The sequence below is a fragment of the Salvelinus alpinus genome, chromosome 28 (assembly GCF_045679555.1).
Source record: "Salvelinus alpinus chromosome 28, SLU_Salpinus.1, whole genome shotgun sequence".
NCBI classification, from domain to species: Eukaryota; Metazoa; Chordata; class Actinopteri; order Salmoniformes; family Salmonidae; genus Salvelinus; species Salvelinus alpinus.
Genome location: NC_092113.1, coordinates 7036170 through 7051378, shown reverse-complemented (window position 1 = coordinate 7051378; position 15209 = coordinate 7036170). Strand labels below are relative to the sequence as shown.

Here is a 15209-nt window from a genome sequence, read left to right as displayed (position 1 = left end):
CTGTAAGTTTGTCTTGAACTTAATTCTGGAGCATTTGACATTTTAGTCGTTTAGCGGACGCTGTTATCCAGAGCGATTTACAGTAGTTATGTCAGTATCTTGTTACCTGCGCTGGTGGACAAATGACAATTCAGTGTCGAACAAGAATCTCGCACATCAAGGCCACGTCTTTATCTTTTTTCTTTACAGCCCTTTGGAATGGGTTATGGGTGAAACTTGTTATCAGACTTGTAGGCAGTATGTGTTATAGGGCTAGGCCTACTACATTCTAGGAATGTGAAATGGAATTTGCAGAGGGATGATAGCTCTAGGTAAATAGAACAACGCTCGAGTGTGAGATAGACTGTCTAGATTGCACAATAATGTGATGGGTTATCTGATCAAGTGTTGCAATTTCTAATCTATTTTTACTGTTATTATAGGGTGTAGCATATGTCAAGGCCAGAAAGAGCAACCTACTAGGTAAAAACAAGCCTAGACATCCGGATACTGTTTTTGGAACGGCTCTTCACTGAGTCATTTGTGGACTGACAGACTGGAGGTGACTTCGATACACTGTGGGAACGGACCATCGTCTTAGCTTTCCAGAAGCAACAAAGTGTCATAAAAAATAGTTCAGACCAAAAACACTGACCATGGGTATGGTGTTTTTCATCTGGGCGAGTCCAAAACATTTTGGCGCCGATGAATCACTGCAAAGCAATCTGTGTCGTTTCGGTAAGATATTAAACACTGGGCAGGTAGAGCAGCCACTCACAGCAGATAGGCCTACTCGTTGTTTAACCCGCCTCCAAACGACCCATCCCCCTCATTGGGCGGCTCAGAGAAAGATGAGCTCATATTGGTTAAAAATAGTTTCACTCTTTGAGGCTAAAAATAGCCCGGTATATAAAGCAGCAGTTTAACTCTACAGTGCGCTACTACCAAACTGGCCTCGGTCGGTGGAGGCTGAGAGAACAGGCCGAGAACGAAAAGGCGGCAACGGAGGCTTTTTCAGCTCTAGCCTCATGTCACGGCTCCTCTCAATCCTTGCACAAGAAAGAGCGAAGCTGTGCAATACATCAGCCTTTCTCGAGATGGGTGTTTGGGTGTAACCGGCCGAAGGTGGGGGCTCGGTGACGGGTTTCCTTCCTTTTTAGCAGCTGTGTCAGATTTTGCTGCCTCAAATGGTTATCCGTTGTTTTTTCAGTTGCAGTCTTGACAGCAGACAAATATTGAAGCTCCGCAAACAGAATGACTTGTCTCTAACCTGGCACGAAATATTTTGTGCCAGCTATGAAGTTGTAATTTATTATCCAATTGTCACAATGTAAAGGGCTGGAAGCTTGACCTTCTTACAAACAGCCTAATTGATTAATATTCTACAATAATGTAATTGTATATAAAAAAATATATATAAAAAAAACTTAGAATCCTTATTGACCCCAAGCTTTGTCAAAAAATAGCCAACCCAGATTTGGACTGGTCACCGCTGAGCCTGGGCACTCCAGGTTTCTTCCTTCTAGGCTAGGAAGTTTTTCCTGGCCACTGTGATTCTGCATTGCTTGCTCTTTTGAGTATCTGTTAAGCGTTTTGTAACAACCACTGATCTAAAAAGGGCTTTGTCAAATAAATTAGATTGTTGTCAGGTGGTTCTCAACCTTTAACATCTCAGAAAAACATCCTCACTCTAGCGCAGTCATTCAATTCCCACACCACAAAAAAAGGAAATGTGTTAAAGAATGTAATTTATTACACAATGTAACTAAGGCTAGTTTAAAAATACAGTTTCCAGTTATGTACGTGTGTACATATGAATATACCCATGCCTTATATTTACAGATTTGCATACATCATGTTTTCCTGTTTATTTGTTTCAACACTTACTTTACGGTTTCACATCCAAAAACTAAGAATGATTTGTACATAACAGAGACTACAATTTAAAGCAGTTATCAGCCCTGTTTGTGTTCCAAACAAACTGAAAGCAGCCAACACACAGAGTCCAGGCAGGCAGAGCACTTAACTGGCAGTCCCGAGGCCAGCCCTTCTCCCGACAGGCCCAACAACAGCATTTGGAAGGGGAAAGATTTCAAGGTAAAGCATTTTAAAACAAAAAGCAGTCCCGGGTTCTCCCCTCACCTCCAATTTAAATACTGATAAATGTTTTCCATGACTTTTTAAAAATGAGTACAAAAAAAAAATAACTAGAAAAAAATCTACGTTCAGGGATCATCTCCCAAAGCAAGGAGACAAGCTCCAGCGGCCGGCGAGTGTGAGGGGGGTGGAGGAGGGGGTCAGGGATTTGGTGGGATGTAAACGGGTGCTTCTCCAACCACACACTTGCCAGAGCCCCTGGTACATGGTCCTGTCATGCACTCTACAGTAGGAGACATTTATTGCTCTTCTTGCCCCTCCGGGCCTGTAGCGCCGCCCTGGTGGCCATCTCAAACACCTCCCGCACCCCATCCTTCGACTTGGCTGAGCACTCCATGTAGCCGAACGCTCCAATCCTGTTGGCCATGTCGCGGCCCTCCTCTGGCTTCACTGGCTCCTACAGAGTTAAGAGACACTGTCAGGACAACCAATACACTGACCATATAATGGGGAAAGAGTGATACAGTTGAATGGTATATGCCAGGGATGGAAAAGGCCGTCATTGTAAATAAGAATCTGTTCTAACTGACTTGCCTAGTTACATAAAAGGTCAAATAAAAATATATAAAATAAACTGGCGGCCAGTAGGCCCTTTTTAAGGCCCTCGTATCAATTGTCCGATTCTCTGTAATAATGGTATGGGAATAACAATGCATTTTATTTTGAAAGTGGTTTCTTTCATCAAGCATTTTCAGTCGCCTTGTCTGAAGGACAAGTGGATAAACAGGTTAATGTCAAGCCCTGCATATTCTTTTCGAAAGTCTCGTGGAATGTAGGCCTACATTGAACACCACACATTGGCTGCTACTGTAGGCTGAATGATATAACAGCTATTTCCATGTTTAAATGTTATGGGATGCATTTTCTTATATTGTTTTTGGTGGTAGGCAACTCTGGTAGGACCACATTGTGATCATATAGCCACAGTAGCCTAATTGGCAACTGTTAAAACTTAAAGCGGGTACAGCCGCAGTGTTCACAGTAAACACACGCTGGAAGTAACACTTCATTTTCAATGTTTAAGTTTGCGCTCAGCAAACCAGTGCCGGAAAGAATTTGAGGGAACATTGTCAGGTGCCCCCATAGATTTCTTTAGTCAGTCTCACTCAGATATCATATTAAAAACTACTAACAATTCTTTCCACCCTTGTGGCAAAATGTGTAAAATTGCAGGAAATGAACTCTAAAACTTCAACAATGTCTCCCGCTGTCAAGAGGGAGGCCACTAATGTTTTGCTCACAATGTGGGAGGGATGGATATGGGTACGCAGACCCCCCGAGCAACTGCGGTCCCTCAAGATGAGTTTGGATTTAGTGGCCCCCACCCCCATCCCTGGTCTAGACCTAGGGCCGGTTCCCCAAAAGCTTTGTGGCCAATGTGGAACTTTATTTCTCAGCCCAGTTTGTTAACCATCTGACGAGTTGGTGTAGAGATGGGAAACATTGGGGTTCTTCCTACGTGCCTGTTTCATCTTGGCCAGCTCGCGGCGTGTGTGTTCATCATTGCGCAGGTCCTTCTTGTTGCCCACGAGGATGATGGGAACATTGGGACAGAAGTGTTTGACCTCGGGAGTCCATTTCTCTGGAATATTCTCTGTAAAAGAGCAAAAGGTTGGGGGGGGGGGGGGGGGGTCAGACAAGCACACGCGCCAATGCCCCAGTACGTTAGGCCAGCTGTAGGTAGTGTACAGTACAGAAGGTTGGAGAGAAGAGCTATTGCTGTCTTATGCTTGTGTGTGAGTGAGTACTTCACTAGCCAGAATTGGCTGAACAAACCACCTTTATTCCCGTAATGGCAATGGACATAGAAGGAAACTGTGCTGATGATGGTAAGACAAGAGGGCAAGTCTGAGTGTGTGTGTGTGACCTCACCCAAACTGTCTGGGCTGTCAATGGAGAAGCACATGAGGATGACGTCAGTGTCGGGGTAGGAGAGGGGGCGAAGCCTGTCGTAGTCCTCTTGGCCAGCTGTATCCCACAGAGCCAGCTCCACCTAGTACAGAGTAGACAACCACCACTGGTAAGCCACATAGGGCTAGACGTGCAACAACAACAAACATCTCTATACCGCTGAGGATTGTGATACTTTATGGACTTGCTATACAATATACATATGGAACTGCAATATGTATCAAACCAGGACCTTGTTTTGAAACCGGGGCCGTACTACCAGCAATCCAATATATCTATTATTCATCTTAGGAGACTGCCCATTTCAAAACCATTTCCTATTTAGTCCCCACTGAACAAGAACAAGGTGCTGCTCCTATTACCTCACCAAAAAACATTTGCACAAAGTAGAAAGTGTATGTGTACAGCAGCTGTTAGTGTTCATGTGGATGGATGGCAGCTGTTAGTGTTCATGTGGATGGATGGCAGCTGTTAGTGTTCATGTGGATGGATGGCAGCTGTTAGTGTTCATGTGGATGGATGGCAGCTGTTAAGTGTTCTAGTGACTTGGGTTATCAGAAAAACCTGGCAACAGAAATAAACCACAGATATGCCATCTATATATAAAGAGTAAAATGTAAATTCAACAGTTAATGAGGTCTGCCCACTGCAGACTTTCGTGAACACACAGGACATTGTTTGGAAAAATTTGATAAATGGATATTGGTTTTAGAGGTAGGTTAACTTCAATGACTAATGCATAGAGGACAACGTCAGAAAAACACAAAACTCTTTGAAAATGGATAACTGAACATTTCATGAAGGCATTCATCACTGACACACTAAAGGGGAAAAAAGAAAATTCACTACCAACGGTAAGTGGGGAAAGGAAATTAGAGCAAGACACTTCTTCAAGTATGACACACGAAGTGGAATTAATTTAGCCAATAAAAACTAGGCTTGACGTCCCAGATACCCAGTCAAAGCATATTGAGGACAGGGCACCTGGGTTTATAACCCCCCCGGACCTCTATCTAATAAAGTGCCATAAGATCTTACATTACAACTTTAGATTACATTATTCAGGAGCATATGCTGCACCGAATATGTTCTTATTACTTGGTCAACTGAATAAACATGTGGCATGCCATTATACCCGTCTGCCTCTATAGCTCCTGGTAAATTCAGCTCAATCCCAAACAGCCGATACCACGACAGCCAAGACCAGCAATGCCACCGTTGAACACACCAACACTGAAGCAACCCCTGAAAACCTGCTAGCAATTAGGCCTATGTATTTCACCTAACCTGGTAAACACATTCAACAGAGAAATAGACAGTGTGTGGTTGCGTCTGTATGCATTACCTGCTTGCTGTCCACCTCGATGTCAGCCACATAGTTCTCAAAGACAGTGGGTACGTAGACCTCGGGGAACTGGTCTTTACTGAAAACTATCAACAGACAGGTCTTCCCACAGGCACCATCTCCCACGATCACCAGCTTCTTACGAATCGCCGCCATGCCTGAGAAGAGAGAAGACACATGAAGAAACAAGCAAGACATCCTGTTCAATATGTGACAGGTTTTCACAACGTCCGTGGCCTCATAGGATCAGTGTGATCGATTGACTGGACACTTCAACACCATTGTGGGGAAAGCAAAGCTAGCAGCCAAACTTGTATTCTTGAATGACCCTCCCCAGAGGAAAAAACACAGGGTTCAGCACCAGCAGAGGTTAAGGGATACAGTAGTTTATATTTAACCCACTGGTTGTCTGTCAGTGTCCTACAATTCCCTGCCTGGGCAGAGCTCAACAACCAATGTTAACCAATCAGGCTGTTGATCCAGAACAAACTGCAGGTGTGGTGTATACCCTACACCCTACGCTGGTAATTCCCACTAATAACCGTTGAGTGAGGTTCCTCATGTAAATATGTGTGCAGGGAGGAGGGAGAGAGAATGATGCCGTCCATTTAGTTATTGAATTGATGGTCGTGTTAAACTAATTGTTGAACGTTAGGATCACAAGTCAGGACCCACAATGAATGGTGCATTCAAGGTGGAAAACATGCCCCCGTGTATTTTAGACTGAGTGACGTGTGGCCGACAAGTATGCACCACACAGAACGCAGTACAACTGCCCCTGCAACTCAATGCTGCAAGGCAAATACAGTGTTCCATTGGAAATGAATGTACTTCTGGTGTACCAAAACGCAATTACACTGTCGAGGCGTTAGCTTCTAACACGACATTGTGTCCACAGGGTTGGTCGTCAAATGAAGGCTAGACAGAAATGGTAGCAGAATGTGAAAGTTGAACTTTTGTTGCACCGTATCCAGACCCTGCTGCATAGCTACCATTTTGCGCAATAACACTGTTGGTGTGATCGAGGGGTAAGTATTTATGTCACGCAGTATCGTAGTGATCAGTGATGTCCCCATTAACCGCATGAGCAGTGCAATGAAGTTCCTCACATACAAGAGAATCAGAAACCGTCATGCAGATTTTAGTTTATTGGCTGACCAGACATCAACTCCGACTATTTAGGACGGGCAAGAATTTAAGTAGGCAACGTTAGCTACAATAGCTAAGTACATTTCCCTATAGGGTGGGTCATTAAAATGTTCAGTAAGATGGCGTCAAGACATCAACAGATCGTCACATTCCAAACAAACTCACTTCGCTAACTCTCCACCAGCTAAACAGTCTCTGGTCACTGAAGTGAAAATTGTAAAAAATTAAATACAAAAAAAGCTAGTTAGAGACCAACGCTAATAGTTGCAATTTATGGGCAGAGCTGAGCCACCCAATCAGATCTAAACAAATGGGGTTTGATAGCTAACACAGTTAGATAACTAGCTAAGAAGAGTAGCTACCGTAGCTAGCTAATGTTAGAACCCGCTTACAGGATTGCACGTAAAAGTAAAAAAATACCACACAAAAAACAGCCACTACTTGGCAGAGAACAGTTAACATAGCTAACTAACTGATCAGAATATGGTCGTGATGATGATCGATAACGTTCGAGTTTGGCTAGTTTGCCTTGGTCAAGTTGGTTAGCTAACGTAATTGTTATATTAACTAGCAACAAACTGACACGCCGGTTTGTTTGAAATACTGACTTGTTACTGCTAGCTGTACCAAGCTAACTTCTGTGGATACGTTAGCTACATGGCGTGATTCAGCGATTAAATTAATTTGAGGATAAACACTTTGTAATAAAACAATGGAGCTTATTTGTCAAGTGTTGGCTAACTAGCCAGTTGGCTGTCAGTGCGGAAGCTATCGAGGACGTCCTCGGCTCGATTGGAAAAGCGAGACAGACGACGGTAAGGGACAACTTTCTAACAATTTATCCTACAATTACACTCCACCAATGTTGTCATATGAAACTTTTATTGCGATAAGTGATTCAAAAGTAGTTTTACCTGTTGTTTAGATGGCTAGTAGTCGTTTTCCCAGGGCAATGGTGCTTCGTCGATAACCCTCGTTTCAATCCGATACAATGAATTACTTCGCGTGTACGCGAAAGGGGTTAGGGGGAGGGGTGGCGGAAACGAGCGTGAGCCACGCCTGCGCGTGCACGTTGCATGAGTAAAGTATTTCTGCCTTAACGTATCTCCGTTTGAGATTCGGTTTCGATCAGCATCCAACAGTTTTTTTGGGTTGTTGACATAAAAGCTAGCTAAGTGCATTCAGAAACATTTTCACACCAAAAATGATGCAAGAAAGGACCCAAGAAGTGACGAACTAGTATTCTAAAAGCAGCACACACGATGACGTCGCTTTGTATGGTAATCACTAAACCTTCAAAATAAAAGCCCGCATTTCTAAACATTGCAATATTGATAACTAATTCAAATGATATCATTTTTATCAATGGCCACTTTTATTGTGCCAACAAGAAAATGCCATTAGTAATTTAAGAGAAAACCAATAATGAAAAAAAATACAATGTTGACACTGATAGTATGCTGACAATATTGGGCTGTCGAGATAACTTTTCCACCTGTCTCAGCTAAAGGGGGGTGGGAAATACTCAGTAGGATATAACCAAATATGGTTAGTTTTGGAGGGGCACTGTGTTATATTATACTAATTCCAACACAATAAATGAACATACTGTTGTTGTGTTGAATATCATTTTTTTTCACTTGCCTTGTTGCTTCCGGTGTGAAATAAAATGTAAACAAAGACAAAGACACAATGTAAACAGTGATGTACTGGCATACGTGTTAGCGACCTAGATTAACCTAATGGTGATGGTAATAGCTGCACCTTTACACATTTAAATCAGCCTAAGGCCAGCCTTCACAAATCAAATTTTATTGGTCACATACACGTGTTTAGCAGATGTTATTGCAGGTGTAGCGAAATGTTTGTGTTTCTAGCTCCGACAGTGCAGTAATATCTAACAAGTAATATCTAGCAATTTCCAAACATATACCCAATACACACAAATCTAATTAAGGAATGGAACTAAAAATATATACATACATATATATATATATATAGAGCGGCATAGACTAAGATATAGTAGAATAGGATAGAATACAGTATATACATATGAGATGAGTAATGCAAGATACAGTGGGGAGAACAAGTATTTGATACACTGCCGATTTTGCAGGTTTTCCTACTTACAAAGCATGTAGAGGTCTGTAATTTTTATCATAGGTACACTTCAACTATGAGAGACGGAATCTAAAACAAAAATCCAGAAAATCACATTGTATGATTTTTAAGTAATTGATTTGCATTTTATTGCATGACATAAGTATTTGATACATCAGAAAAGCAGAACTTAATATTTGGTACAGAAACCTTTGTTTGCAATTACAGAGATCATACGTTTCCTGTAGTTCTTGACTAGGTTTGCACACACTGCAGCAGGGATTTTGGCCCACTCCTCCCTACAGATCTTCTCCAGATCCTTCAGGTTTCGGGGCTGTCGCTGGGCAATACGGACTTTCAGCTCCCTCCAAAGATTTTCTATTGGGTTCAGGTCTGGAGACTGGCTAGGCCACTCCAGGACCTTGAGATGCTTCTTACGGAGCCACTCCTTAGTTGCCATGGCTGTGTGCTTCGTGTCGTTGTCATGCTGGAAGACCCAGCCACGACCCATCTTCAATGCTCTTACTGAGGGAAGGAGGTTGTTGGCCAAGATCTCGCGATACATGGCCCCATCCATCCTCCCCTCAATACGGTGCAGTCGTCCTGTCCCCTTTGCAGAAAAGCATCCCCAAAGAATGATGTTTCCACCTCCATGCTTCACGGTTGGGATGGTGTTCTTGGGGTTGTACTCATACTTCTTCTTCCTCCAAACACGGCGAGTGGAGTTAGACCAAAAAGCTCTATTTTTGTCTCATCAGACCACATGACCTTCTCCCATTCCTCCTCTGGATCATCCAGATGGTCATTGGCAAACTTCAGACGGGCCTGGACATGCACTGGCTTAAGCAGGGGGACCTTGCGTGCGCTGCAGGATTTTAATCCATGACGGCGTAGTGTGTTACTAATGGTTTTCTTTGAGACTGTGGTCCCAGCTCTCTTCAGGTCATTGACCAGGTCCTGCCGTGTAGTTCTGGGCTGATCCCTCACCTTCCTCATGATCATTGATGCCCCACGAGGTGAAATCTTGCATGGAGCCCCAGACCGAGGGTGATTGACCGTCATCTTGAACTTCTTCCATTTTCTAATAATTGCGCCAACAGTTGTTTCCTTCTCACCAAGCTGCTTGCCTATTGTCCTGTAGCCCATCCCAGCCTTGTGCAGGTCTACAATTTTATCCCTGATGTCCTTACACAGCTCTCTGGTCTTGGCCATTGTGGAGAGGTTGGAATCTGTTTGATTGAGTGTGTGGACAGGTGTCTTTTATACAGGTAACGAGTTCAAACAGGTGCAGTTAATACAGGTAATGAGTGGAGAACAGGAGGGCTTCTTAAAGAAAAACTAACAGGTCTGTGAGAGCCGGAATTCTTACTGGTTGGTAGGTGATCAAATACTTATGTCATGCAATAAAATGCAAATTAATTATTTAAAAATCATACAATGTGATTTTCTGGATTTTTGTTTTAGATTCCGTCTCTCACAGTTGAAGTGTACCAATGATAAAAATGACAGACCTCTACATGCTTTGTAAGTAGGAAAACCTGCAAAATCGGCAGTGTATCAAATACTTGTTCTCCCCACTGTATGTAAACATTATTAAAGTGACTAGTGTTCCATTTATTAAAGTGGCCAGTGATTTCAAGTCTACAGTTGAAGTCGGAAGTTTTCATACACCTTAGCCAAATACATTTCAACTCAGTTTTTCACAATTCCTGACATTTAATCCAAGTAAAAATTCCCTGTCTTAGGTCAGTTAGGATCACCACTTTATTTTAAGAATGTGAAATTTCAGAATAATAGTAGAGAGAATGATTTATTTCAGCTTTTATTTCTTTCATCACATTCCCAGTGGGTCAGACGTTTACATACACTCAATTAGTATTTGGTAGCATTGCCTTTAAATTGTTTAACTTGGGTCAAACATTTCGGGTAGCCTTCCACAAGCTTCCCACAATAAGTTGGGTGAATTTTGGCCCATTCCTCCTGACAGAGCTGGTGTAACTGAGTCAGGTTTGTAGGCCTCCTTCCTCGCACACGCTTCTTCAGTTCTGCTCACAAATGTTCTATAGGATTGAGGTCAGGGCTTTGTGATGGTCACTCCAATACCTTGACTTTGTTGTCGTTAAGCCATTTTGCCACAACTTTGGAAGTATGCTTGGTGTCATTGTCCATTTGGAAGACCCATTTGCGACCAAGCTTTAACTTCCTGACTGATGTCTTGAGATGTTGCTTCAATATATCCACATCATTTTCCTCCCTCATGATGCCACCTGTTTTGTGAAGTGCACCAGTCCCCCCTGCAGCAAAGCACCCCCACAACATGATGCTGCCACCCCCGTGCTTCACGGTTGGGATGGTGTTCTTCGGCTTGCAAGCATCCCCCTTTCCCCTCCAAACATAATGATGGTCCTTATGGCCAAACAGTTCTATTTTTATTTCATCAGACCAGAGGACATTTCTCCAAAAAGTACAATCTTTCTCCCTATGTGCAGTTGCAAATGACGGTTTTGGAGCAGTGGCTTCTTCCTTGCTGAGCGGCCTTTCAGGTTATGTCAATATAGGATTAATTTTTACTGTGGAAAAAGATACTTTTGTATCTGTCTCCTCCAGCATCTTCACAAGGTCCTTTGCTGTTGTTCTAGGATCTCCTTCATGAGCGGTATGATGGCTGCGTGGTCCCATGGTGTTTATATTTGCGTACTATTGTTTGTACAGATGAACGTGGTACCTTCAGGCGTCTGGAAATTGCTCCCAAGGATGAACCAGACTCGTGGAGGTCTACGATTTCTTTTCTGAGGTCTTGGCTGATTTCTTTTGATTTTCCCATGATGTCAAGCAAAGAGGCACTGAGTTTGAAGGTAGACCTTGAAATACACAGGTACACCTCCAATTGACTCAAATTATGTTAATTAGCCAATCAGAAGCTTCTAAAGCCATGACATAATTTTCTGGAATTTTCCAAGCTGTTTAAAGGCAACGTCAACTTAGTGTATGTAAACTTCTGACCCACTGGAATTGTGATACAGTGAATTATAAGTGAAATAATCTGTCTGTAACAATTGTTGGAAAAATGACTTGTGTCATGCACAAAGTAGATGTCCTAACCGACTTGCCAAAACTATAGTTTGTTAACAAGATATTTGTGGAGTGGTTGAAACACTTAGGTTGGAGTCATTAAAACTAGTTTATGTAAACTTCCGACTTCAACTGTATGTATATAGGCAGCGGCTTCTCTGTGCTAGTGATGGCTATTTAACAGTCTGATTGCCTTGTGATAGAAGCTGTTTTTCAGTCTCTCGGTCCCAGCTTTGATGCACCTGTACTGACCTCGCCTTCTGGATGATAAGGTGGTGAACAGGCAGTGTGGCTGTTGTCCTTGATGATATTTCTGGCCTTCCTGTGACATCGGGTGCTGTAGGTGTTCTGGAGGGCAGGTAGTTTGCCCCCGGTGATGTGTTGGGCAGACCGCACCACCCTCTGAAGAGCCCTGCAGTTGCGGGCGGTGCAGTTGCCGTATCAAGCGGTGATACAGCCCGACAGGATGCTCTCAATTGTGCATCTGTAAAAGTTTTAGGTGCCATGCCAAATTTCTTCAGCCTCCTGAGGTTGAAGAGGTGCTGTTGTGTGGGTGGACAATTTCAGTTTGTCAGTGATGTGTAGGCAGAGGAACTTGAAGCTTTCAACCTTCGCCACTGCTGTCTCGTCGATGTGGATAGGGGGGTGCTCCCTCTGCTGTTTCCTGAAGTCCACAATCATCTCCTTTGTTTTGTTGACGTTGAGTGAGAGGTTATTTTCCTGGCACCACATTCTCAGAGCCCTCACCTCCTCCCTGTAGGCTGTCTCGCGTTGTTGGTAATCAAGCCTACTACTGTTGTGTCGTCTGCAAACTTGATGATTGAGTTGGAAGCATGCGAGGCCACGCAGTAATGGGTGAGCAGGGAGAACAGGAGGGGGCTGATCACGCACCCTTGTGGGGCCCCAGTGTTGAGGAGGTGTTGTTTCCTACAAAAGTCTTCCATCTCCACTTGCTAAAGAGGATTATAACATATTATTAAGCAGTGACAACAAGTGGTTCAATGACCGAATAATTGATGGGTTCAATGATCTTTTGAATTCACATCTGAAGGAGCAATTTGTGATAATGTCTTTTGTGAGTCAGGAATTATCGAGTCTGTTTTGTGACAGCAAAGAGGTTATGCCAATTGTGGCTGGAACGGTGCACAATTGGTGGCGTTTTGAGCACGTAATAGTGCCTGTCAACTTAAAGTCACATTGGACAGTTATAGCCATAGATTTGCAGCATATAGTTAGTAGCTGTAATTGAATTACAATAAATCTTAAAATGAATGGATTCCTAAACCAGTATGAAAGAGAATTAAAGGACACACTACTTCAACTTCAGAAATACATGGCATTACAGTATCTGGCAATGCATGGAATTGTAGTGGAGGTGACACTAAACTATGATTTTCTCATTGGTCCCACCATTTTATAAAACACTAAGATGCTAGTAGAGGGGGTGTTTATGTGTGCTTATTCTGTAAAGCAGTCTTATTAGCTCGCAGTGTGAATATGCTTTGTCACAATGGCATGCAAGTGTATGTTTTATATTTGAAACTCTACAGAAAAAGCCTTTGCTGACCTTGATAGATAATACAACACAGAGATGGAATGATGTATTATCTTTCAATCTTGTCTCTGTTATTGGTTTAGAAAACTTGGTTGACCGGCATTGACAGTATACTGCTAAAGCAACACATTAGAGGCCTGTAACTTGTAAATTACATTTACATTTAAGTCATTTAGCAGACGCTCTTATCCAGAGCGACTTACAAATTGGTGCATTCACCTTATGATATCCAGTGGAACAACCACTTTACAATAGTGCATCTAACTCTTTTAAGGGGGGGGGGGGGGGTTAGAAGGATTACTTTATCCTATCCTAGGTATTCCTTAAAGAGGTGGGGTTTCAGGTGTCTCCGGAAGGTGGTGATTGACTCCGCTGACCTGGCGTCGTGAGGGAGTTTGTTCCACCATTGGGGTGCCAGAGCAGCGAACAGTTTTGACTGGGCTGAGCGGGAACTGTACTTCCTCAGAGGTAGGGAGGCGAGCAGGCCAGAGGTGGATGAACGCAGTGCCCTTGTTTGGGTGTAGGGCCTGATCAGAGCCTGAAGGTACGGAGGTGCCGTTCCCCTCACAGCTCCGTAGGCAAGCACCATGGTCTTGTAGCGGATGCGAGCTTCAACTGGAAGCCAGTGGAGAGAGCGGAGGAGCGGGGTGACGTGAGAGAACTTGGGAAAGTTGAACACCAGACGGGCTGCGGCGTTCTGGATGAGTTGTAGGGGTTTAATGGCACAGGCAGGGAGCCCAGCCAACAGCGAGTTGCAGTAATCCAGACGGGAGATGACAAGTGCCTGGATTAGGACCTGCGCCGCTTCCTGCGTGAGGCAGGGTCGTACTCTGCGAATGTTGTAGAGCATGAACCTACAGGAACGGGTCACCGCCTTGATGTTAGTTGAGAACGACAGGGTGTTGTCCAGGATCACGCCAAGGTTCTTAGCACTCTGGGAGGAGGACACAATGGAGTTGTCAACCGTGATGGCGAGATCATGGAACGGGCAGTCCTTCCCCGGGAGGAAGAGCAGCTCCGTCTTGCCGAGGTTCAGCTTGAGGTGGTGATCCGTCATCCACACTGATATGTCTGCCAGACATGCAGAGATGCGATTCACCACCTGGTTATCAGAGGGGGGAAAGGAGAAGATTAATTGTGTGTCGTCTGCATAGCAATGATAGGAGAGACCATGTGAGGATATGACAGAGCCAAGTGACTTGGTGTATAGCGAGAATAGGAGAGGGCCTAGAACAGAGCCCTGGGGGACACCAGTGGTGAGAGCACGTGGTGCGGAGACAGATTCTCGCCACGCCACCTGGTAGGAGCGACCTGTCAGGTAGGACGCAATCCAAGCGTGGGCCGCGCCGGAGATGCCCAGCTCGGAGAGGGTGGAGAGGAGGATCTGATGGTTCACAGTATCAAAGGCAGCCGATAGGTCTAGAAGGATGAGAGCAGAGGAGAGAGAGTTAGCTTTAGCAGTGCGGAGCGCCTCCGTGACACAGAGAAGAGCAGTCTCAGTTGAATGACTAGTCTTGAAACCTGACTGATTTGGATCAAGAAGGTCATTCTGAGAGAGATAGCAGGAGAGCTGGCCAAGGACGGCACGTTCAAGAGTTTTGGAGAGAAAAGAAAGAAGGGATACTGGTCTGTAGTTGTTGACATCGGAGGGATCGAGTGTAGGTTTTTTCAGAAGGGGTGCAACTCTCGCTCTCTTGAAGACGGAAGGGACGTAGCCAGCGGTCAAGGATGAGTTGATGAGCGAGGTGAGGTAAGGGAGAAGGTCTCCGGAAATGGTCTGGAGAAGAGAGGAGGGGATAGGGTCAAGCGGGCAGGTTGTTGGGCGGCCGGCCATCACAAGACGCGAGATTTCATCTGGAGAGAGAGGGGAGAAAGAGGTCAAAGCACAGGGTAGGGCAGTGTGAGCAGAACCAGCGGTGTCGTTTGACATAGCAAACGAGG

At 44.2% G+C, this 15209-nt stretch overlaps 1 protein-coding gene across 1 annotated transcript; it reads right to left on the bottom strand.

Annotated features, from left to right (window-relative positions):
• Positions 1–1710: 1710 nt before the first annotated feature.
• On the bottom strand, positions 1711–7793 carry LOC139557041 (rho-related GTP-binding protein RhoA-B). The gene is made up of 5 exons (XM_071371356.1): positions 7456–7793; positions 5393–5550; positions 4009–4129; positions 3600–3730; positions 1711–2533 (listed from the first exon to the last, which is right to left on the bottom strand). Exons 2-5 carry the CDS (start codon positions 5546–5548, stop codon positions 2360–2362), a joined length of 582 nt encoding a protein of 193 aa, XP_071227457.1. The 5' UTR covers positions 5549–5550; positions 7456–7793; the 3' UTR covers positions 1711–2359.
• Positions 7794–15209: the final 7416 nt, after the last annotated feature.